Source organism: Canis lupus, chromosome 2, assembly GCF_003254725.2.
Source record: "Canis lupus dingo isolate Sandy chromosome 2, ASM325472v2, whole genome shotgun sequence".
Classification (NCBI taxonomy): Eukaryota; Metazoa; Chordata; class Mammalia; order Carnivora; family Canidae; genus Canis; species Canis lupus.
In genome coordinates this window covers 18,526,915-18,552,018 of record NC_064244.1, presented here as the reverse complement: position 1 = coordinate 18,552,018, position 25,104 = coordinate 18,526,915, and the positions used below count along the sequence as shown (strand labels likewise).

At 37.5% G+C, this 25,104-nt stretch overlaps 1 protein-coding gene across 1 annotated transcript in view; it reads right to left on the bottom strand.

Annotated features, from left to right (window-relative positions):
* Positions 1-25,104, bottom strand: part of CUBN (cubilin) — a 258,475-nt gene that overhangs the window by 15,382 nt on the left and 217,989 nt on the right. The window contains exon 60 of the mRNA XM_025445065.3: positions 6,265-6,473. Within this exon, the coding sequence (XP_025300850.1) occupies positions 6,265-6,473 (209 nt within the window). The remainder of the gene's footprint in view (positions 1-6,264; positions 6,474-25,104) is intronic.

Here is a 25,104-nt window from a genome sequence, read left to right as displayed (position 1 = left end):
TATAATGGCTGCCACCTATATCATCAGATTTCTACTAGCAAGCATTTTTATTCTATGTACTGTGTGCCAGGCTTCTGTGCTGGGTCCGGTGTTTTCAAGGGTGTAGAAGGCATTTCCATACATTCAAGACACTAATTAGTGAGAGAGATCCATACATTGACTATACGTATGAGCGTGTCAATTATCTATACAAATTTTAAAAGTGAGTACTGCAGTGAAGGATTTAAATGTAACAAGAGAACCCAGATGATGAAGTCAGGAAAGATCTCAGACAGAAATTTGAACTGGTGTTTAAAAGTAGGTAGAGACCTCTCAGACCTGAAGAAGATGAAGGGCATCCCAACCTACAGAAAATGGCATTGAAGGCCTCAGAAGAGGGTAAGAGGCATGTAAGAGTCTCCACAACTCACTTAGGGTATCTGGCATTAGAGCAAGAGGATGCAGGTGGGACTCAGTGAGCACCTCAGGACATGACTGTGAAGTTCCACATGTCCCCCAGGAAAAAGTCTGTGTCTTCTTCTGCAGGAGTTATAGGACCTGATTTGGGTTCTGAACTGATAACTGGTAACTGTGATGGACAGAAATTACACAGTCACTGGCCTCCAGCTGCTGTTTGCATCAGTTTATTCATTGCCACAGGAAGATTTCTAGTAATTGAGCTGAAATAGGCAGCTGATGGCCTCTGGACCACTGCCATGGGCTCCCAGGCTCCTGGGATTGGCAGCCGAAGCCAATATTTCTCCACCTGCTCTCTCATTCCCTGATAAGGCTAGACCTCTGTGAAGGACTTTTGCAGGGTAGCTCCAGGGAGTGTTGCAAGAGGTACACTGCACTGCTGGAGATGGGGAATCATATGGACTAGGATGTAAATGGTGCCCTGAGGACTGTGTCTTTGAGACGCACACAATCACATGCTGCTATATATTGCATTCCTGGGGGACCTGCCACCCGGCATAGCTCAGTTAGGCCTGGAGGTTGGATTATGTTTTAAGTTTTGTAGATAAGTGCTAAGAAGGATTTTCTGTTTTCTCAGCTGTTAAAACTCTGATAGTGGAGCATATTAGAAACTACGTAAGATCCTGAAGGAATTGCTTACGTAAACTGGGGGAAGATAGCTTCAGACTACAACTATAGCCAGATCCTGCACTTTATCCAGTTGTTAATTTGAGCCATAGCAGGAAGTGGGGAAGGTCATGTTTGGATTTTACTTTCTATGAACTTTTAATGCAAAAGGGCATTAAGACAATAAGAGCAATATTGGACTTTAATTCAAGTTTAACAATAATTTTAGACTTTAATTTCCTCAGGACCTTATCTTTTAATATTTCCTTAGGAATTGGACAATGGCAAGATTTTTATATTCTTATTGGGAGTATCTCTACATTGCATTTTGAGTATCTCCATGAATTCTTTGATTTTATTAAGGAGCCTCTGCTAGGGTCTGCCGGACAACATGCCTGGGTGTAATTTGGGATGAGAAAGAGAACAGAGAGCAGTTTTTCAGATTTGGAGTAGAGCTCTGGTCCATTTCAGACCCTTATGAAGAAAAATATTACGTTGGTCCCAGTGGTCTTGGGAAGAGCCACAAGAAGCAGTGATTAGAATCAACTCTGTGTTAGAGGAATTTTTATTTTATTTTATTTTATTTATTTAATCTCGATATTCTTTCCAGTGCTTGGAGCAGTGTCTGAAATAACAGCAAGTAATCAAATAAACGTGTATTGAATCAATGAATAAATGAATGAATCGTAGGGACTAACTCATGAGGATGGGAACCTGATGCCCTGATGGAGTACAGATCTCCTCCTAACACTGACTGGCTGCAGAATGAATGGTTAAGCCGAGTGGGTTAAGACCAAGGTTCTCAGTAGGGGCACTGTCATGTCCCAGAGAGTGTTTTGCAAAAAGTGTCATGTTTTTTGGGTCATCACGATAATCTGGTGCTATGACTGGCATTTGTAATTCACAGAATGGTTCTGCAAAATGAAGATTTATTCTGTCCCATATAACTGTTGAATGTCTTGCCAAGACTTTTAGGTAATAAAATTGTTCACTACTGTGTACTCCCAGAACTTAAATCCATTCTCTCTCTAACACAAAAACATTATGCATAGTTTTATTATGCACCGAATTTCCAAAAATGCAATTACTGTGTAAGTGAAAGGAAGACTGTACTTTGTTTTGTTTAGAAATATTTTTTTGAGGTTTTCCTCTATTTTGGAAATTCATATTGCAGATGGTGAGGTTATTGGCATTTAAGTTGCAAATACAGCCTATCCATATATTAGTTTAAATTTATACTTTTGTGTTTGCCATGATCCCACATAAAAGAATCTTTGCCAGTTTATCATGTGGCATAATGTAGTTGTAGCAGAGCATTTACATATTTAGGTCTGCACTATTTTATATACTCTCCCTGTATTCCTCCTTTTCGTTGCATTTAGTACATTTTATTATGTTTTTGAAGCTATGTATATTGGTAAGCTATAGCATAGATGACCTTCACTTCAGGTAGTCAAGGAAGCACCATGAAATACTGGCTATTCAAATGGGCACAGATTAGGGAGAGATGCTGGGAAATGGTAGGAAGGAGCCACTTCCTTTCTACTAGTTGCATATTTCCAGCAGAGGAACATCAGTTAGGGTCACAGCCCTGAGCCCTTTCTGCCATTTCTCTCACCTGCTCATTATAAGAGAAGTGACTTAACTGCTGGCAGATCGGTGGGTCAGGAAGCTGGGCACACACAACACAGCTGCAAGTCCATCCTTCCCTCTTTCTCTCTGGCAGCCCCCCAGCAGGAAGTGTGCTTCTGTGACGTTCCTCCAAAATCCAGCTCAACCATTCCATGGAAAACGCCTTTCCTGAATCCCCAAATGACTCAATTATACCTTCTTTTCTACTTTTGTTCATTATTCATATTTATTGTTTCTGTCATGCAGTAAAATAGTTTCTATGCTTATGTGTCAGCCTCCTCCACTTTGCCGACAGCTTTTTGGGGAACCCTATCTTAAATCTTCTGTATCTATGGTTGGGGCACCTGGCATATAACCATGTCATGAGACTCTTTATGGAATGGATGTGACGTTAATTTCAGCAGAAACGCTTGGTGAAACCCAATTGTGATGTACTGCAGTTATCGTAATAACTTTTCAAAGTCAACCCTTTCAAAAACAGTAAGAGATATAATTATGACTAGATGATGGAATTGCTATGTTTTCACCTGTATACCTACCTACAGAATTGAATTAAATTAGTTTTTAAAAAGTAATTTGATTGTAATATCTAAGAAACACTCTATAAGATATCAAATGTCCCATTTATCACAGAGAATCGCTTTACTACAGATAGCTCCAGGCTTCACATTCCAAGAACTGTTCTTTGACCTGCCAGCTTAGTAAAAGCTGGAAAAGTTGCCAATATAGGGAAACAGGGAAACTGCTTTCCCAAGAAGGAAAACAAGAGTAGATCTGAACATAATTTCTTTAAAAAAAAAGGCGAGGAAGGGGAAATTTTATATTTAAGCTAGATAATAGCTCCTTGTTTTTGATATTGCTATTTCTGTCCCAAATGACTTGAAGAAATTCAGGAACTTGCTAGTTGCTTTAGTTACAGTATCAAATCACACTCAGAAAAGGATGAGAATATCAGTCAACCTTCCTCCGAGCCGGATCACACCCAAAACATCCTACATGAGTTTACTTTTATAGTAATTAATATATGTAAGTCTATTATTTTTAATATTTTAAGAAAAAGTGACTCCACAGGCCAGCATGCCCATCTGAAATTACACAAGGGTGGCGGGGGGGAAATGAATTTGTTTTTAAATGAATTCCAGGCACAGTGTCGGACACTCCAGCATACATTATCTTTATCCTCAAAACAGCCTTGAAAAATTGGTACAATTATGTAATATTTTTCATTTGTTTTTTAATAGATAAAGTGATAAAGAATCTGGGAGGTGAGGAAACTTGTCTGGTAGCAAAACTGGGTTAGAGTCTACACCACCTGCCTTGAATATCAGCTTTGCTGCTGCTCAGGCCATTTGGTATCATTTTAGAAAACAATTCAACCTGAACCGAAATCCCTTGATATCTCCAATCTTTCATGGACTCCCTCTAATCTGGCTTCTGTGCCAGTACTTTAGTTAAAACGGCTGTCATCTGTTCTGATGAGTTTTTTCTTCATCTGCACCTTTCCTGGCCTCTAATTTAGAATTTAATAGTATTGACCACCCATCCTTGGTGAGAGATCTTCCCTCTTGACTTTCATGATCCTCCACTCATCCCGGCTTTTACATCTCATTCCATGACTTGTCTGTTTCTCATCCTGCCTCTTTTGTCCTCTGACTGCCTTACCGTGTACCTTCCCCCAAGTGGGGTGGAAGCCTGGCTTGTAGCTCCATGCTGCTTTCCTTGAAAGAAAACAGTAATTCTGATAGCAGAAGGGCTCTTTTGCCGTCTCTTCTCTGTTTGTGCTGTTCTCTTCTTACTGGAGCCCCATTCCATCCTCTGCCCACCTGTCTGCCCTGCTGCCCCCAGACTGAACTTCTACCTTGCAAAGCACGGTTTCCTCCTAATAGTACTGAGATTCTTCTGGTCTCCTGGGCTTGGAGCTTATCACAGTGAAAATATGACAGTATATAATTAGGTGTTCAATGCATATTCCATCTATGACTTTTCTCTCTTTTTTAAAAACATATAATTTCTTTAAAGACAATTTTTAAACTTAAAAGTTTATCTTGCATTAGGCTTGACATCTCCATCTCTGTACCCTCCTTACCTAAAAGTAACCCCTTCCTTGGGTCTTAATTCCAGACTCTGCTCACCACCTACTTCCAATGCTTATTCTATATCAGTCTTCCTTAAATACTGCTCTCATCATATTGCTCATTGGAAAACCTTCAATTCCTCCTTATTTTCAAATGCATAAAATCTGAATTCATTAGTTTGACTTTCCTTCCTTTCTTCTTCCTTCCTTCCTGTTTCACTTTTCAAGATTCTTTGTGATCTGGGTATTTCTCCACTTAGGCAATCTCATTTCTTGCTACTTGTTTGTGATATTCTGCTCCAGTAAAGTAAGTTCGTTCACTCTTCCAAAAACATTCATATGCTAACTTCTGTACTTCCCTTCATTTTATGTGGCCCTTGCCTGGGATGCCTTCTCTCTTGACTTCATAAGCTATCCCTCACTCTATGAAGCTTTTCTTGTTCACACCAGATCATCATGAACTTTCTTGTCTTTTAAACTTGCACATTGTTCTGGGCCTCTATCCAATGCATTAATTGGCACTTTCAATATTGACTGTCCTGAACCGCTTATTGTTGATTTGCGTGCATCATCCACTACTTCTACAATCGGATTCAAGCTCCTCATGGGCACAAATCTTTCCATGTTGGTTGTTTTCCCCACAAAAGTGTAGTAGTATGCACTGGCTGATACTACTTAGAAAGTTTAATCTGAATTCAGGGACGCCTGGCTGGCTCAATTGTAGAAGCATGCAACTCTTGATCTCCAGGTTATGGGTTCAAGCCCCACATTGTGTATAGAGATTACTTAAATAAAAGAAAAAAACTTTAAATTCATATAGCCTTATAGGCACAATAATGTAATACTAATGAATCACTAAAATTGAACAGAAAAGTTTCTTGATTTCCTTTTAAAGGGACTTCAGATCTAAGCTATTTTCTACATCTATAGGTAATATGGAAAGTAAATATAGAAACTTCATTTTAGGATTTGCCAAAGGCCTTTTGAGTATCTCTTTCCATACAATCCATCTTCCTAAAGATAATCTCTTGACAAAGCACAGATGAACAAGGACTCTTAAAGCTAGTGTTAGAAGCCACATGAAATTTCTGAGTCATCCATGTTAAAGATTAACTTGATATGAAGACAGAATATCTATAATAATACGAGGCACTCAGGTGGTTCAGTTGGTTAAGTGTCTGCCTTTAGCTCAGGTCATGATCCTGGGGTCCTGAGATCAAGCCCTGGGTCAGGCTTCCTATTAAGCAGAGAGTCTGCTTCTCCCTTTCCTTCTGCCTTTCCCTCTGCTTGTGCTCACTTTCTCTCTCAAAATCATAAATAAAATCTTTCAAAAAAATTAAAAACAAGACAAAATAATAAATGTTATACCTTGAAGAATATGTCATTTTAAAAATTAGCATTATTCAGTATTTTCATGACTTCCCGAATGGTATAAACTGTCCCATATCATACTAAAGTCTGGGTTAGAAGACTGTTAAGAAATGTAATAGCCTTACCTTTACATAATCATATATGCATCTTTGCATAGCACTTTGTGCCTCCAGAGCAAATGTATTGAAGGTAAGTTTAATTAGTTTGTTTACTGGTGCAATTATGAACCATACACAGTTTAAATTCTTGTCATATCTTCCATTGGAGTCAGAATCAGGAGAGGCAAAGGTATTATCTGAACCTGTCAGATAACCACCACATCCTTGCTGAGGCCCTGTGTTAAAACAAAGACACATCACTACACAAACCAAAGAGAAAAGATCTTAAATTTTACATGGAGAGTATAGTAAAATCACATAGTTAGAAACTATTTTGGTCACACTTGTACGAACATTATCATATGGTGCACCAGGCTTCCATGGGCTTATGTGAGTGTTGTTTCCACTTGCATTATCATTATTTACTTCCTTTCTATGCCTATGACCTAACCTTCGGTCCCCTGTCTAGTTACCTAGAAAAGTGGGGGACCATATTTAGTTTTATATGCATTTTTAGAACTGTTGATATTTATTGAAGTTTTTTTCTATCCTTGAAAAATCCAATTTTTTAGAAAATAAAGTATTTTGCATAATAAAGCTTGTGGAAGCCATGAACGTATTTTATGTTCTGCTTTTATGAACACTATCAGATTGAATACTGAATTTATGAAGAATTTACCCAACACTCCAAGATAATTGGCTTCCAACAAACCTTTTATGTAAATAATCCGTTAGAAAGAGGCTGAGGGGCATTTAACACTACACACATTTAACACTACAGCCCAATTTATATTAAAACACACACTATAGTTGATTGTTTTTTTTCCAAAAAGAAAGGGAAGCTGAAAAAGACCTTTATTGGCAACAAAAAAACTATTTTGAAATAAAAACTTTGAAATTCATAATAAAAATAGAAAGGGGAGATAAAGAATCCTCTCAAGATGACAGAATGGTCAACTATGAAAAAAATACAGAACAAAATCCTCAGAACATAGGACCTACTTTTGTTCATTTCACAGTCCAAGGCAATTCTTCAGAAATGATGTGAGAAGTGCAACAAACTGAACGATTTTGAAACCATGAGCATGACTAAATTCAAAATAATCCCAGTAGGAATCGAGATTAAGATAAAGTAATGTTCGTAAGGCTTATCTTCTGCCCAAATATAGAGTATTATTAGTTCCAAAGTTAAATCTCACTGACATTGGCCTTTCATTTGTCTCATTGTATTTATCTTAACGGTGAAAGCACTGCTTGCAACATCAGGGGGCGCTAAGATTTTGGCCTTGGAGCTCCTCAGGAAATGGAAACAATGGTGGCCCTCCTTACTAGCAAAGGATATCAAATATGCCAAGTGTTTTTCAGCATGGGTGCATTATTTAGTAGGTCAGAATGCCCTGTCCATAGCTTCAAAGTCAGGTAAAACTATAGATTATTTGTGTAGTAAGACATTTCCTGGAGTGGAAAAGCTTCCAAAGGCCCAGCCCCTGATAAATCCATAGATGGAATCTAGGACATAATTATTCTGAAACCAAAGCAATGCGCAGGGCTGAACTACATATTGCTAATGATTCTGTTCACATGAAATAAGCCTGCAAACTAAAGAAAGAATTGGAGTTTGCGCAGCTTTTATATCCAATGTGAACTGCTTGTTACTTAAGAAAGCCCCTCACCCTGATTAACATGCAGAGCTGGGAAGAACAATGACTTGGGGGTACTATTGAATTGACAAATGTATTTATTTATTAAATACTGGGATTTTTATTCAAAAAATTTTTTAAAGATTTTATTTACTTTTTTTAAAAGATTTTATTCATTTATTTATTTATTTATTTGTCAGAGAGTGAGAGAGCAAGAGAAAGCACAAGCAGAGGAAGAGGCAGGCAAGAAGCAAAGAGCCTGATGCAGGACTCTATCCCAAGACCCTGGGATCATGATCTAAGCCAAAGGCAGATGTTTAACTAACTGAGTCACTCAGGTACCCCAATATTTATTTATTTGAGAGAGGAAGGGAGAGGAGGGGGCAAAGGGCAGAGGGAGAGAAAGAATCACAAGCACACTCCCCACTGAATGCACAGCCAATGTGGGGCTCTATCTCACAACCCTGATATCATGACCTGAACCAAAACCAAGAGTCAGACACTTAACCAACTGAGTCACCTAGGCATCCCATTAAATATTATTCCAATAGTCAAAGAAAAATATTTATTATTGAGGTGGGAAAAGATAAATGGTAGTCCAACAGAAGTGATAAGACATAGATAAATAATGATAATACAATCTAGAATAAAACAGGTACCATAAAAGAGGCAGAGAAGTCTTGTGAGTTTTGCAGGAAGGGAGAGATTACTTCAGGCTATGAGGATGTAGAATGTCCAAGGAAGAGGTAACATTTGATTTGGGTCTTGAAGGACAACAGGACAAGACCATGTAGAAATGTGATTGGTATTGGCAATTCCAGGATAAAGGAACTTCATAAACAAAGATGCAGTGGACAAGAATTTACCTTATATGCATAGGAAAGCATAATTCTGTTAACAAACACCATAGAGTCCATGAAATACAAGAAGACTGGGAAACAGGATAGGCTGTTCTGTAGAGAGCCTCAACTGTAGATCATAGAACTTGACCCTAAGACTTTATTCTGTGGATAATGGGGATGTACCTGAGATTTTTGATTAGAAGAGTAGTAGGGTCATAATGCACTTTCTAATCAATTTTGATCTAAAAATGTATCTGGTAGTAGCATTACATGGAAGGGGGTGGAACGGGAAGATACGAGACCAGGAGAGAGGACCTAGTCACAGTCTGGGCTGGAGGCAGAAAGGGTAAAGTGTTGGAGGTTTGTATACTAGAAATTGTTATTGCTAGCTTTATTCTATTAATGCATCTGCTTTATTTATTTTTAAAGATTTTGTTTACTTATTCATGAGAGACACAGGCAGAGGGAGAAGCAGACTCCACGCAGGGAGCCTGATGTGGGACTCGATCCTGGGTCTCCAGGATCACGCCCTGGGCTGAAGGCAGACGCTAAACCACTGAGCCACCCAATGGGATCCCAATGCATCTGCTTTAAAAATTAAATGTTATTTTTAAAAGTTCAAGCTATCTTATCACCACTTGTTTATTAATTGTTACTAATAGGTTAATAAGGGCAAAATGATGATTGTACTTGGGTACAGTGGTGCCATTATATACACTTATTAACCAATAGTACCCCTACTACACTGATGTCATAAGATAGACACACTTTCCCTCCAGGGAACCCAAAAATCATTGGTGTGTGCTTCCACAGACTGACTGGTAGATTGGATAATTCTTAATTCTTTAGCCCCTCTCTTCACATTAGAATGGACAGAGTATGCTTTTCTGTTTACTTAATGTTAGGCTTGGCCAAGTGACTGGCATTAGGCTTCAGAATATTAATGGTCTTGGGATCCCTGGGTGGCGCAGCGGTTTGGCGCCTGCCTTTGGCCCAGGGCGCGATCCTGGAGACCTGGGATCGAATCCCACGTTGGGCTCCCGGTGCATGGAGCCTGCTTCTCTCTCTGCCTGTGTCTCTGCCTCTCTCTCTCTCTGTGTGACTATCATAAATAAATTTAAAAAAATTTAAAAAAAAAGAATATTAATGGTCTTGAAGTAAGAAGAGGTCTTAAATGGGTTCTGTATTTTTTGGTTTCTGCTCCTGTGCTCCATACACCAAGAGGTCATGTCCTAGGTAGCTGCTAATGAAGGAGAAAGGGATTCACATAGAGCAGGCCTGGATCCAGCCTGAACTGTAAAGCCAAGTGCAATGAAGCTGTAGCCTGGAACAGGCAGACAAACCCATCTGCCAACTCATAAGGGATAAAAATAAATGTTATAGGTATAAGCCATTGAATTTTGGATGGTTTATTATGCAACATTGTGGCAATAGCCAACCAATACACAAATAGCTTGTTTGAGCTATTAAACTATAATAGGACACATTGTTTAATTCATAGAATATACACATGATATTAAAAAAAAAGGAGAATGAACATTATCATCAGACAATCCTGGTCAAAATATTTGAATAATTGAAGTAAGTATAACATTATGTGAATGAATTATATAATTCATATTATATTTAAAGAATATTATATGAGTAAAATACTATCTGAGTGCATAGTCAAATAACTAATGTAATATAATATTGCATGAGTAAACAACTTTCAGTATTTGTTGGTGCAGGAAATGCTTAAAATTGCTCTGCTTTCCCCACTTTAATCTTTAAACATAGTGTAACTGCTCTTTGCTTCTGCTCCTCCTACAGCAAATGGAACCATAAATGTATGTCTTTGGGGAAATACAGAGACGATTATTAGCAAAAGGAGGATCCTTTACCAAAAAGTGCTTTCCCACATTACTAGTTCTATATTTCCATATTTCAACAATTACAGGATATATCAGAAAGAACTCTGTGATGATGAAATAGTTTTGCACACAAAACATTAATATTCATTTATTATATAGATATTTTTATATCTCCCCCCTGCCCTTTTTAAGTAGTATCGGCCCTTAACCTTGACATGCTGTTCAGCACCATAAATCCATTATCTTCCTTGTTACTACATACATCCTACCATCCAGCAAACTCCTATCCATCAGTACCTTCTCCCTCAGTCATACTGTGTCAAGAATACTCTGTCATGGACCCAGCAATTGCACTGCTGGGGATTTACCCCAAAGATACAGATGCAATGAAACGCCGGGACACCTGCACCCCGATGTTTATAGCAGCAATGTCTACAGTAGCCAAACTGTGGGAGGAGCCTCGGTGTCCATTGAAAGATGAATGGATAAAGAAGATGTAGTTTATGTATATGATGGAATATTAGCCATTAGAAACAACCAATACCCACCATTTGCTTCGACGTGGATGGAACTGGAGGGTTTAGGCTGAGTGAAATAAGTCAATCGGAGAAGGACAAACATTATATGGTCTCATTCATTTGGGGAATATAAAAAATAGTGAAAGGGAATAAAGGGGAAAGGAGAAAAAATGAGTGGGAAATATCAGGGAGGGAGACAGAACATGAGAGACTCCTAACTCTGGGAAACGAACGAGGGGTGGTAGAAGGGGAGGTGGGCAGGGGGTGGGGAGACTGGGTGGCGGGCACTGAGGGGGGCACTTGATGGGATGAACACTGGGTGTTATTCTATATGTTGGCAAATTGAACACCAATAAAAAATAAATTTATATTAAAAAAAAAAGAATACTCTGTCATAGCAATCCCTGCACCTGAGAACAAATGTCAGTCTAATCATCTTCCCTAAAACTGGCAACACTTCCTACAAAAGAGCTACTTCTTGAGAGAAAGAAAATATTTGGCTAAAGAAATATTGGAAATATAAACCCACAGTAAGCAGGGAATGTGGGTTGAGATCTACTGAATTAAAAATCAGTAACTGAATCTGAAATTATTTCCCTCTGATAATTAAACTTCCGAGTGAAGCTCAAGCCAAGAAAAATTCAACAAAGAAAAATAGTTATTTTATCTAAGAGAAAATATCTTGAAGTCTTTACTGGAGACAGGTGCATTTCTAAATAGTTATCATGAGAATTGACATTTTTGTGGTTGATGTTTGATTAAGGTTTTCTGGATAGGATCTCTCTCTGCCTCTGGAACAGCCACCCCTTGGACACATAGTGAATGGCAAACTATACTTACAGATAAAGATTGGCCTGACTTCAGGCATTTTCCTGTTTCCCAGTGAGCCAGCTGGGGCTTTAGCCTGTAGTTGAAGGTTGCAGACTGAAGCACAGGAAACAGAATACAAATACATTGAAGGCTGGTGCTTTAGGGAAATGGGGGTGCACCAGGAGAGCTTCCTTTCAACCCCAGGAGACACAGAGTTAGAGCTCCGTAATCCTTTCTTTGACTAAATCTTGCTGTGATTTTCAAAGCTGCATTATTCAATTGCCCTCGAGCAGAGAATTCATTTTTAAAAATTCAACTATGTTCTAGATGAACCTGTTTTGTCTTTTCCTCTAAAAGCAAATTGGGGGATCCCTGGGTGGCGCAGCGGTTTGGCGCCTGCCTTTGGCCCAGGGCGCGATCCTGGAGACCCGGGATCGAATCCCACGTCAGGCTCCCGGTGCATGGAGCCTGCTTCTCCCTCTGCCTGTGTCTCTGCCTCTCTCTCTCTCTCTCTGTGAGACTATCATAAATAAATAAAAAATTTATAAAAAAAAAATAAATAAAAGCAAATTGGATTTATTTTTCTAGTTCCCAACCTCAAACATTTATAACCTTTCAGATATTATATTGATGTTATACTAGAAAAACCACATAATGGTTTTTGCAACATGAATTGTATGTTTTGTTTTTGTTTGTTTTTAGTAATATCACCCAATTTGACTCATTTTAAAAATCCTATTTGAGACCCAGCCTAATTTCACTTAGATCATGTATTTAGTCTGGCAATATTTGGGAAGCATAAAACTAAAATACTAAAAGAAAGGTAGTTTCAGCAACTAATCAGTAGCTACGTCACTAGAAAAAGAACAATAAAATGTATAACAAACAGGATAATTTTATTATCTTTTTTACTAATTTTGCATTAATTAGGTATTACTGAAAACACTTTATGCATGCATCATCAGTCCCAGGGCATTTCATTAGAATCATTCTCACTAACTTTGAAATTTTAAAAACATGATTTACTAAGTAAACTAATATGATCATATTACCTGATACAGTAAAGGATTTAACAAGATCCAACATGCATTCATGATAAAAACTCTCAGCAAACTAGGAATAGAAAGGAAGTTTCTCAACTTGAACAGAGCATCCACAAAAACCTATAGCCATAATGACACTTAATGGTGAAAAACTAAATGTCTTCATCTTAAAATCAGGAGCAAGGCAAGGATATTTTTTTCTCACCACTCTTATTCAACAGAGAATTGGAATTCTTTCCAGTTAATAGGCAAGAAAAAATATATATACACAGACTGGAGAGGAAGAAATAGAATTGCCACTATTTCAGATGTAGAAAATACAAAGAATTTACATGAAAACTCCTAAAACTAGTGAGTTCAGCAGAATTCAAAATATAAGGGCAATATACAAAAATCAGTCACATTTCCATATACTAATAATGTACATGTGGAAACCAAAATTAAAAATATAATTACTAGCACTGAAACTAATATTATACTATATGTTAACTAACTAGAATTTAAATAAAAGATTTAAAAAAATAAAAATGCAATTGCTCCAAAGAAAAGGAAATCCTTTGGTATGCACTTCATGAAACATATACAGGATCTGTGTGCTGAAAATTACAAGATGATGAAATAAATCTGAGAAGACCTAACTAAATGGAGAGACATACATATTTATGGATTGGAAGACTCAATATAGTAAAGATGTCAATTATTCCTAAATTGAGGCATAGGGTTAATGCAATTCTTATCAAATCAAAACCCCAGCAAGATCTTTCTGTTCATATTAAAAAATGCCTTCTTTAAAATTTACATCTTAAAATACAGGTCTTTGAATATTTAAAAACCATCATGACAAAGAAGAATAAAGTTGGAGGAATCATTCCACTTGATATTAAGGTTTACCATATACCTATAATAATCAAGACAGTATGATATTGGTGGAGAGTTAGACACATAGATCAATGGAATAGAAGAGAAAACACAGAAATAGGGGTGCCTGGGTAGCTCAGTCAGTTAAGTGTCTGCCTTCGGCTCAGGTCATGATCTTGAGGTCTTGGGATCAGCCCCTCATTAGGCCTCCTGTTCAGTGGGGACCTTCTTTGCCCTCTCCTCTTCCCCTTGCTCATGCTCATGCTCTCCCTTGCATGCTTTCTCTCAAATGAATAAATAAAAAAAAAATCTTAAAAAAAAACTCTACAAAAATAGATCCACACAAATACACTCGACTGATTCTTTTTTACAAAGCTGCAAACACAAATCAGTGGAGAAAGGGTAGTCTTTTCAATAAATATTGCTAAAATAATTGGACATCACGAGGCAAAAAAAACCCACCTAATTTCAATCTAAATGTCAGACCTTAAACAAAAATTAGCTCTAACTGGATGATAGACATAAACATTACCAAAAATGTAAACCATAAATCCTTTAGAAGAAATCATAGCAGAAAATCTTTAGGACCTCAGAGTAGGCAAATAATTCTTAGCCTTGACACCAAAAGGAGGATATACAAAAAGGAAAATTGATAAATTGGACTTTATAAAAGTTAAACATTTTACTCTAAGAGAGGTCTTGTTCAGAGAATGAAAAGGCAAGTTATGAGCTGGGAGAAAATATTTGCAAACCACATACGTAAGAAAGGACAACTATGAGGATATGTATAGAACTCTCAAAAATACAACAGTAGAAAAAAATCCAATTAGAAAATAGACAAAAGATAAAAATAGATTATTTCACCAAAGTAGGCTTATATATGACAAAAAATCACCTGAAATTGTTCACCATTAGGAAAGTGCAAATTGAAATCACAGTGAGATCTTAATATACACCCATCAGAATGGCGAAAATTAACCCACACATACATACACACATACACACATGCACACGCACACATGGTGAGAGCTCACTATGGAGTACAGCAGTCTACAATTGGATGACAGGGATAGGGAGTGCCCTCAAAGTACCGGCACATAGAATTCTACAATGACTTTCTAGCCAAAATGATAGAAATCAGATGAAAATAGAGAAATAGCATCTTAAATGGCAGAATGAAAATAAATGCCAAACTAGAATTCTATATTCAGAGAAAATATCCCATAAAATTTAAGACAAACTAACACCATTTTCAGAAAAGCAAAAACCAAAAGACATTTTTACCAGGAGATATGCAACAAATAAAAAAAAATCACTAAAGAGAAATCTTCAAAAAGAAATGAATTGATCGGGATCCCTGGGTGGCGCAGCGGTTTGGCGCCTGCCTTTGGCCCAGGGCGCGATCCTGGAGACCCGGGATCGAATCCCACATCGGGCTCCCGGTGCATGGAGCCTGCTTCTCCCTCTGCCTGTGTCTCTGCCCCTCTCTCTCTCTCTCTCTCTCTCTCTGTGACTATCATAAATAAATAAAAATTAAAAAAAAAACAACAGCAATGATAAGTACACATAATTACGAATTGCATGAAGCAATACAAATGTTTTATGTGTTTATATGTGGATTTAAAACAATTAACATTAATAGCACAAAGACAGGAAGTAGATAAATAGATTTAAAATATTCTAAGGTCCTTACACTTATTATGAAGTGGCAAAAGGGCTAATTTTAAATTAGATTCTAACGAGTCAAGGCTGAATGCTGTAATCGCTAATGTAATCACTTAAGGAGAGGAACAGAATATATAAGCAATGATTTAAAAAGTAGAGCGACAAAAATGAATTAATTTTAAAAAGGTAAGAAAGGATAAAGGAACATAAGAACAGGTATGACCAACAGAAAACAACTAATACAACAGGTCTATATAAACCCAATAATGTTGATAATTTCATTAGATGAAAATATATGAAATTCTCAAGCTGAAAGACAAAGTAAAACAGAACCATATATTCTTCAAAATAGGAAAAGTTTGAAAGTGGCAAGATTGAAAACTATACCAAGCAAACACAAACTTAAAGAAAGCTAGGGAAATGACATTAAGACAAGAAACATTTTTAAAAATTTTCATAATGACACAAGGGAATTCACCAGGAATATATAACAATTTTAAATGTGTATTGCCACATTACATTGCTTCAAGGTAAAAACAAGCAAAACTCTACCCCAGATCTTGCTACTGAGCTTCTAATTGATGAACTACTGGACATTAGCTGGTTGTCGTAAAGGCACCAAATTCTCCATACCCAAACCCAAATTATTATTTTCTCCGACAAAACCTGATCCTTCCCTGGTAATTTTGTATTAGGATAGCGGTATCTCCAGAGTGTCACTACCTTCTTCAAGACCACAGTGTCCCATTGGTTCTCATCTTTCTACATCTTTAATTTTCACACTGCCACTTCTCTGATCATCCCGTCAAAACAACTGTAATACTTTCCTAATTTTTCCCTGCATACAATTCTGCTCCTACTCCAAAACATCATCTGTACAGGTGCTAGACTGTTCTCTTTAAAACAAATCCATTAGGTCATAGCACTCTCCAGCTCAAAACAATTCATGGTTCCCCTCTGCATATGATACGGGGCCCCCCACCTGTAGCTTCTGTCTACCTCTGCTGTCTCAGCTCCTGTTGTTCTCCACCTCATACCCCAGAGTATTCCCAAATGATGTGCAAATCACTCCTTAGGCTTTGAAACAGAATGCACCTGCAACTTGGTACGTGCTTTTTCTTCTCTATAGATGTTTTCCCAATGAGTGCCTTCTCATCTTTCCAAGTTACTACCATTTATGACAGAAATTTATGACATGCCAAATGAGTGCCAGGGAATGTTTTATTTAATCTCACCACAACCCTATCAGGTAGTCACTTTAGTACGTTCATTTCACAAAGGAGATCATCGAGATGAAGAGAGGAAAAGTAAAGTGTCCAAGGTCAAAACTGTTGGGATGACAAGACCTGGACTGGCACCCAGGAAGTCTTGTGCCAGAGTTTCCACTCCTTACAATCACACTACAATTCAGGATTTACATTCTCTGTGATGCTTTCTCTAAATATCCTGTGTCCTCTTTACTCAACACCAAAGTATCGCAGGTCTCTTCTTTTCTGCCTCAACTGTCCTTTGCACATACTTCTGTCAAAAAGCATTTATTGCACCGAATTTACAATCACTAGCTCTTCTACTCGAATGAACCTCTCAGGAATAGGGACTTTGTTCAGTTCATTTTTGTATTCCTAAGGAGAAGCGCACCGCCTGCACAGCAAGTAGCTGGTGAGTATTGTTGAATAAACAATGAAGGAATGAATAGAAAATGTAAATAGTTACTGGATGGATCTCTGCCTCTAACATCAAGGGGAATTTTTGGGGTTAAATATATTTCTTGATTTATAAAGTGGTTGTGCGCACATTATGTCTATGTACATGTGCACGTATGTACTTATGTACATATGTACTTATATTTTTGTATGTACTTATATTTTTTAACAAAATAACACATTTGTCTTATGGACAAACATATGTACGTAAACATGTTTGTCCTATGGATTAACCTGTTTTTAAAGCTAATTTAGTTGATTTTTAGCACAGATGTGATTGCCAAGGAACAATTAGCAGGATAGTAATAAAAATATCTCTGAATGATTTAAAACACTGCCTAAGAGATAGTGTTTTTATAGAAAAACACTTCTTTAGCTAAAAATTTCCAATGATGAATGATGTCAGGTCTATTACTTAAGTAAATTTAATCTCTGAGTATTAGATTTCAGCAAGCAGAGTAAATTTAATCAGTTGTAAATTACAAGTTACATTAAGGTGGCAGCTACATTATATAAAAGAAGTATGATTTACACCTCATACCAATCAGAATGGCTATTATAAAAAAAGACAAGAAGCAGTAAGTGTTAGCAAGGATATGGAGAAAAAGGAAACCTTCTTGTGCTGTTGGTGGAAATAGAAATTGGTGCAGCCACTGTGGAAAACAGTAAATTTTTCCAAAAATTAAAAACAGAACTACCACATGATCCACAAATTCCACCTTTAGGTATTTATCTGAAGAAAATGAATACACTAATTTAAAAAGACATGGGCACTCCCATGCTCATTGCAACATTGTTTACAATAGCCAAGATACGAAATCAAAGTACATGTCCATAGATGGATGAATGGATGAAGATGATGTTATATACATATGTACATACACACAATGGAATATTATTTGGCCATAAAAGTGAAATCTTGCCGTTTGCAACAACATAGATGGACCTAGAAGGTATTATTACGCTAAGTGAAATAAGCCAGAGAAAGACAAATACCATATGATTTCACTTACATGTTGAATCTAAAATCAAAATAAATGAGCAAATTAAACAAAACAAATAGACTCAGAGATAGAGAGCAAACGAATGGTTACAGTAGTAAGGGAATTAGACAACATAGATGAAGGGGATTAATAGGTACAATCTTTCAGTTATAAAATAACTTTCAGTCTTAAAATAAGTAAGACTTTGAGATGTAATGCACAGCATAGGGAATATAGTCCATAAGTTTGTATAACTTTGCATCATGACAGATGGTAGCTAGACTTACAGTGGTAACCATTTTGTAACATTATACAAATATTAAAACACTATGTTGTAATGTTGAAACTAATACAATATCTGTATGTCAATTATTCTATAAAAAATAGGGATCCCTGGGTGGCGCAGCGGTTTAGCGCCTGCCTTTGGCCCAGGGCCCGATCCTGGAGACCCGGGATCGAATCCCACATCAGACTCCTGGTGCATGGAGCCTGCTTCTCCCTCTGCCTATGTCTCTGCCTCTCTCTTTCTCTCTCTCTCTCTCTGTGTGACTATCATAAATAAATAAAAATTAAAAAAAAAAGAAAAAATCTAAAAAAAAATAAAATAAAAGAAGTATGACTTTATTTTTACACTGACAATTACAAAATCAAAAGTTATAAAATTTCTTAAAATGTTCTCTTTAGAGAAAGAAGGCTTAATAGCAACTTGCTCTTCAGTTATAAAATAGATTTCAATATGGAAGAAGTGGAATTCATAAAACCAGACCCAGCTTCCCTTAGCTTTTAAATAATAATTTTTTGTTGTTCTTGTTCATATATTAGCTTATGCATTGTGCAATGGATAATTCAACTTTTATTACTTTGGTGGAGACAAAGTGGAGACAGGAATTACTTTCCCAATTCTGCTCAAGACTTGCTAAGTGACCTTGGCAAAGTTCATAATGCCTTCTGTGACTTAGCTGCCCAATTCATAAACTAATCATTATAAGAGTACCAATCAGGGTTAAATCATAAAAATAAATACCCAAATTCCTTCATTTTATTAGAATTCTGTGGTGAGGAATTTTACTAAACTGGAAGCCATAATTGTGGACTAGAGGGTTTTATTTGCCATAGAGTTCTATTATTCTTACATTCCAAGGCAATTATATTCCACATAACTGTTCTAATTCTTTATCAATATGCCACACAAAGCCAATAAGACAGATGTGACATTTGTCTGACATTTGTCAACATCAGAAAGATAATGTGACTTTATTGCATATCTATTTTTAAATTATATTATTATATTATGTATTATGAGCTATAATATGCATATATTATATGTATATTGCATATACATATATGATCTTTAATGTAAATATAAACATAATATAAACCATAGATATATATTATAAAAGATATACTATATATACATTATACAATATATTAAAAACATAATTCAGCATAGTATAAGTGTTTTATAATATAAAATTGTAGCTATGCAAATAATTTATGTAGTAATAGTAGATGTGTAAATACACTATTTGGGGCTAGGTACAAGTTGAAATGCTGGTAACAGCAGGCAGTATCAAAGAGAAGATGAAAATGGAAAAAAGTAACTCTATCTATGCCAAAGAGGAATTAAAGAAGTGATGACCTGTCTTTCAGAAAATGCACCCCCAGGATCCCTCTTAGTCACTGGCAATGTTGATTGCCTGCCACAGAGATGATGGGGGCGGAATAGGAAAACAGTGAATCTGGGAGATGATCAGACCTGGTCCACAGCTTGCTTTTGCCTCTCACAAACACTTTGACCACTGACAAATTGCTTAATCTCTTCACTTCTTATTTGTTCCTTTGTAAAATGGGGTAATCCCCGTCTCATGGGCAGTTGTGAGGATTAAAAGAGACCATCTAGAGGAAGTCTCTGTCCTACATCTGGCACAGAGGGGATGCTGGGGACAGGCGGTCACTATCATTTTGCCCTGGGACTTTGCGATGTCTTCATTTGGGAATGAGCAGAATGTACAGCCACCACAAAAAATTAACAGATTTTTCGGATATCACGACAAGAAAAATACAGTCCCGTGGCCCTAATGATGTTTCATTTCTATCTTTTTTAAAAAATATTTTATTCATTTATTCATGAGAGACACAGAGAGAGAGAGAGAGAGAAAGAGGCAGAGACACAGGCAGAGGTAGAAGCAGGCTCCGTGCAGGGATCCCAACGTGGGACTCAATCCTGAGACTCCAGGATCATGCCCTGGGCCAAAAGTGGAGCTGAACCGCTGAGCCAGCCAGGCTGCCCGATGTTTCATTTCTAAACAACTGATTTACAACCAAATAATTCTTTTTAATGCTGACCACAGATAGTTTGCGTTTATGCTTCTGCAAACACATCAAAGTCAAGCTGATCCGAGTAAGGATAATAGTAATTATTATAGGGATTCTGTGGTTACAAGTAATTTAACTCAAAACACTCGGTTTTGAGAACATCTGAGATAAGACTAGATTCCATTTTGAGGAGGATTGATGTGCCTTAAGGTTATGAAGTGATAATTGCTTCCCAGCTCTCGCTCACCCAAATGTTTTCTAGTGTTATCTTATGATTTACCACTAATTCCATTTTATCACTTGGTTTAGTCTCCACAATACTGTCGGATTTTATTTTTCCCCACAGCAGCCCTACTCTTCAAGACCACGCATGGCAATCTGGTTGTTCCAGGGGGTGGGGGCATAGGTTCTGATGTTGGAAGATATTTTAATAAAAATCTTTCCTTTCCTTTTGCAGACAGGATTTTACTCCTGTCTACTTGCTTTTGTAACGTTTTGGTGAACTACTCATTGTTGTTTTCTTTACTGTAGCCCCAAATTCTCTGCTCAGCAAAAAAACCTTTTCAATAAAACCCACAAGGAAGAAACTGCAGATAACATTGTCTTTGACATCATCTCTCAAGGGAAATCCAATCACCAGTGAAAGATAAAAGGCTTAGAAAGGACGGAAATAAGCTCAATCTAGTTTTCTGCAAATGGGTGTACAATTTCAGCTCATCTCATTCTCAGGCTTCAATGTCTTAAATGACATTAAGAGAACAGACAGGGCAGCCCGGGGGGCTCAGCAATTTAGCGCCGCCTTCAGCCCACGGCTTGATCCTGGAGACAGGAGATCAAGTCCCACATTGGGCTTCCTGCATGGAGCCTGCTTCTCCCTCTGCCTGGGTCTCTGCCTCTCTCTCTCTGTCTCTCATGAATAAATAAAATCTTAAAAGAGAGAGAGAACAAACACCAGTGCTTTCGAGTAATACCCTCATTACTGCTAAACTGAGAGTTACTTGAGCAGTGATTTATGAAATTATTCAAGTTATAACTCAACTCTCTTACTGCACTTTTTTGCTTTTAAAAGTAATATGGTTTGGCAGCTTTTATCAGGCTGTTAAGAAGCACATGGAAACATACACACATCAATATTTAGAGTCACTGAACGTTCTTTAAGTTTATTCTCTTACCGTTTAGCTACAGAATTTTAGAATGCCTCTCAAAGTCCAAACTGAACACCAAAACTGAAACTGAAAAAATAACTAGAAACCAGAGTCTGATTTTGACACGTTGTTATATGTTTCTCCATCTGTTTTGACCACATTTTCCATCTTTGGGGCTGCAGACTCTCATTGCCTTTGTCTCCCCTTTCCTCCTCCTGTCCCCTCCTATCAACAAACTCAGGTTCAACTCCCTCAGCTTCCTCTCGCTGCTCCCAGGGCCTTCGTTTAGTATGTTAGAGAGACATTTTCCAGATGTTATGGCAGTGGGCAAAAATCCAGGGGCCAGATACACATGACCCGAGGTTGAGTCTGATCTAGTACCCCCAATTCTCTGAGGATGAAAATGATTCAATTTACTACCTCGAGTCACAGCTGAACCACATGAACCATAATTGAGAAGAAGGCACATCTAGATACAATGCAATGCATAGTATGCCATTTATATTACTTATAAGGTAATTAATTCTTAAGTAGGTATAATGTATTTACTTATTCTTTAATGCATTCACACAGCCCATGTTGATGGTGTATCAGTTATGTGCTAGGCCTCTGCAAGGGGTTAGAATTTAATTAAAATTTAGTTTTTGATTTCAGATTTAGGTTATAAAACATACTTGAGGATTTGCTGGTTAGATTTCAGTGCAAAGTGAATAAGAATGAACAAAAAAAATCATTGCACCATGGAGTGGTCCTATTGATGATGGTGACCCCAGCTATACATACACCTCTTCCCCACCTGACAGAGAGAGTGGAGCAGGTCATGGAGCCTTACAAAAGTTTAAGACCGCAACATTACTTTCTGATAACATAACAGTCTTTCTCTTTGACATCTAAGGAACTTTACAGGAATTAACTACTTTATCCCCATCACATTCTTAAATGGAATAAAATAATAATTTTCAAACTGACCTTTTTTTAGTGGCTAAAAATAGAGGTGAAAAGTGTTATAGGATTTTCTAAAGCATCTTACCAGGCAATGATATAATGGAACGATTAGGTCATGGCCACCTGCTTTCTGGTCTACAGCTCTTCCCATCTGGGAGTGTTTCCATCTTTGTGGAGCACAATTCATTTTGTTTTTGTTAATCATGTACTTTGGTATTTTTGCTTTTGTCTCACAGCAAGGTCTGTGAATCTGACTGTATTGCCATCTGACTTGTTTTCTATATGGCACATACTCGAGGAAGGGACAGGCAATGGCCCTCATCCTCAGCAGAGGGACTGTGGACCACAGGGAGGTGGGAACTTTGGTCACACGTCCAATGCTTCCAGCCTTAGGTGAAGAAAACCTCTAGTCATTGACATCCCTTTGTCCCTGATATTGCCATCTTCTCCAGGGTGACGTCCTTGTTCTTCTAGGACATGTCATCCTGAAGGGTCACTCTTTACTCTCTCCTTGATCCAAATGCCTACCAATCTCATACCTAATTAGGTCAGGGTCAATTTTTGACACTAACATTTTGCTAAAGTGGTATGAATACATTACTTTAAAAAATGGAATTACCACAGTATTACACAAATAAATGTACTTTAAATCACTGATCTAATCAAATATCTGGAAGTTTGGTGTCTAATGTGATGAGCATGCCATGAGTAAGACTGAAGAGCAGCACTCTGACATGAGACCAGGACAATAAGAAGCAACAGGGGCTCTGAAAGTTTTAAAACAGGGGTGCCTGGGTGGCTCAGTGGTTGAGCATCTGCCTTCGTTTCAGGTCATGATCCAGGGATCCTGGGATCACGTTCCGCATCAGGCTCTCGCAGGGAGCCTGCTTCTCCTTCTGCCTATATCTCTGCCTCTCTCTCTCTGCATATCTCATGAATAAATAAATACAATTGAATAAATTTTTTAGAAAAAGAAAGCTTAAAAACATGTTTGCAAGTCTGAAATGCTTCACAAGACACACGTGTAAGCACTGCCATGGCCAAAGCAGCCCCTGGTGGCCAAGGAGGGGCAAAAGCTCAACTAGCAGAAATGAAGAGAATAAAGGATACTTATCAATGTCAATTCTGCACTATATAGCATTCTCATTTCAGCCAAATTCATGGGGCTGATGGTGGCTTTTTACACTTTATAAGATCATTGATACCAATGACAATCAGACGAAAGCTAATTCTCTTGAGAAAAACACTTAGATAATTTCAGAGTTTCACAGATCCCTAATGCCTGAGATCATCGCTTTGCTGGTTATCTTCTCTCAGGATCAATTATTCATGGGGTCCTGGGGTCCAGAGGGCAAGAGAAGAAGGCAGATTCGTATTATAGTTAGATATTAGGCCCTGTGAAGGCCTTGCTTTCTCTTTACCTTATACCCCATGCATTATGGACCTTTAACATAGAAGTTCCATGAAAGGAGGAAACTCAGTTTCTCTACATATTTAGTAATTAACAATCAACCATGGGATATATGCCCCAAATTTGTTCTGACCATTAGCAATACAAGTGAAGAAGGAGTTCACTTCATAATCACATAGTTACATGAGTTACATGAGTGAGGCCTTTTGACTTCTGAAAAAATGAGGCAGACATATATAAAGTATTGTCAAATGTATCATCTAATTGGAAATTTTGCACAACTCTAGTGTGTTAGTCAAGATGAACTAAACTGAGATGTCACACACTAAAATGGTCTCCGCTTCACACCAATGATTTATTCTGTGAAAATACTGTTTTCCAGGCTGAACTGACAGTTTTGGACATTCACTGTTGAAAATTCATATGACCGTTGAAAATTCACTGTCAGGTCTACACGGGTGCTCTCCCCTCTGTGGGAAAGTGGGGTGTTTTAAATGGATAAGACAGATGTGAAAGGTGCATCCCGGTGGCCAAGTCTAAGTTTGTTTTTTTAAAAAAATCCAGATACATAACTAAAAGATTCTATAAACCCTAGAATTCAATCTACTCTCATTGCTATTTCTCCTACTTCCTTACCACAAACAAAAACACAAAACTGAAGTTATACAGAATGATCAGCAAACTTATATGTGTCGTATCAAAGGCTTTCTGAGACCAAAGCAATGCCAAATGGTAACTAACACCTAGGTTTTCAGTTAAAAAAAAAATTACTGTTAGAGATTACTCCAAACCACTTCTTAGATATTTCCAAGTGTCTGAAAGCATTTATAAAGATGAAAAAGAGGTAAAAGTCACCATCATGATACGCACCACCCTGGAAACTAATTACATTCCATTTCTGTTCCTGGCACTTGAACCCTTCCTCTAAGTGTGACTGGAGGAAAACAGTAATTGATCGAAGGAGCCCAGTGTTCATACGCGAGCAATGCCTCTGACAATATAAGATTTTCCCTTCTGTGCTACTTTAATATGTCACAGTAAGTCCAAATGCCTTCTGTGTAGCTCAGAAAACCAGTAATTAATGAGGCAAGGGAACACTGACTCAAGAAGCTTCACACAGATGACAGCAGTGGAG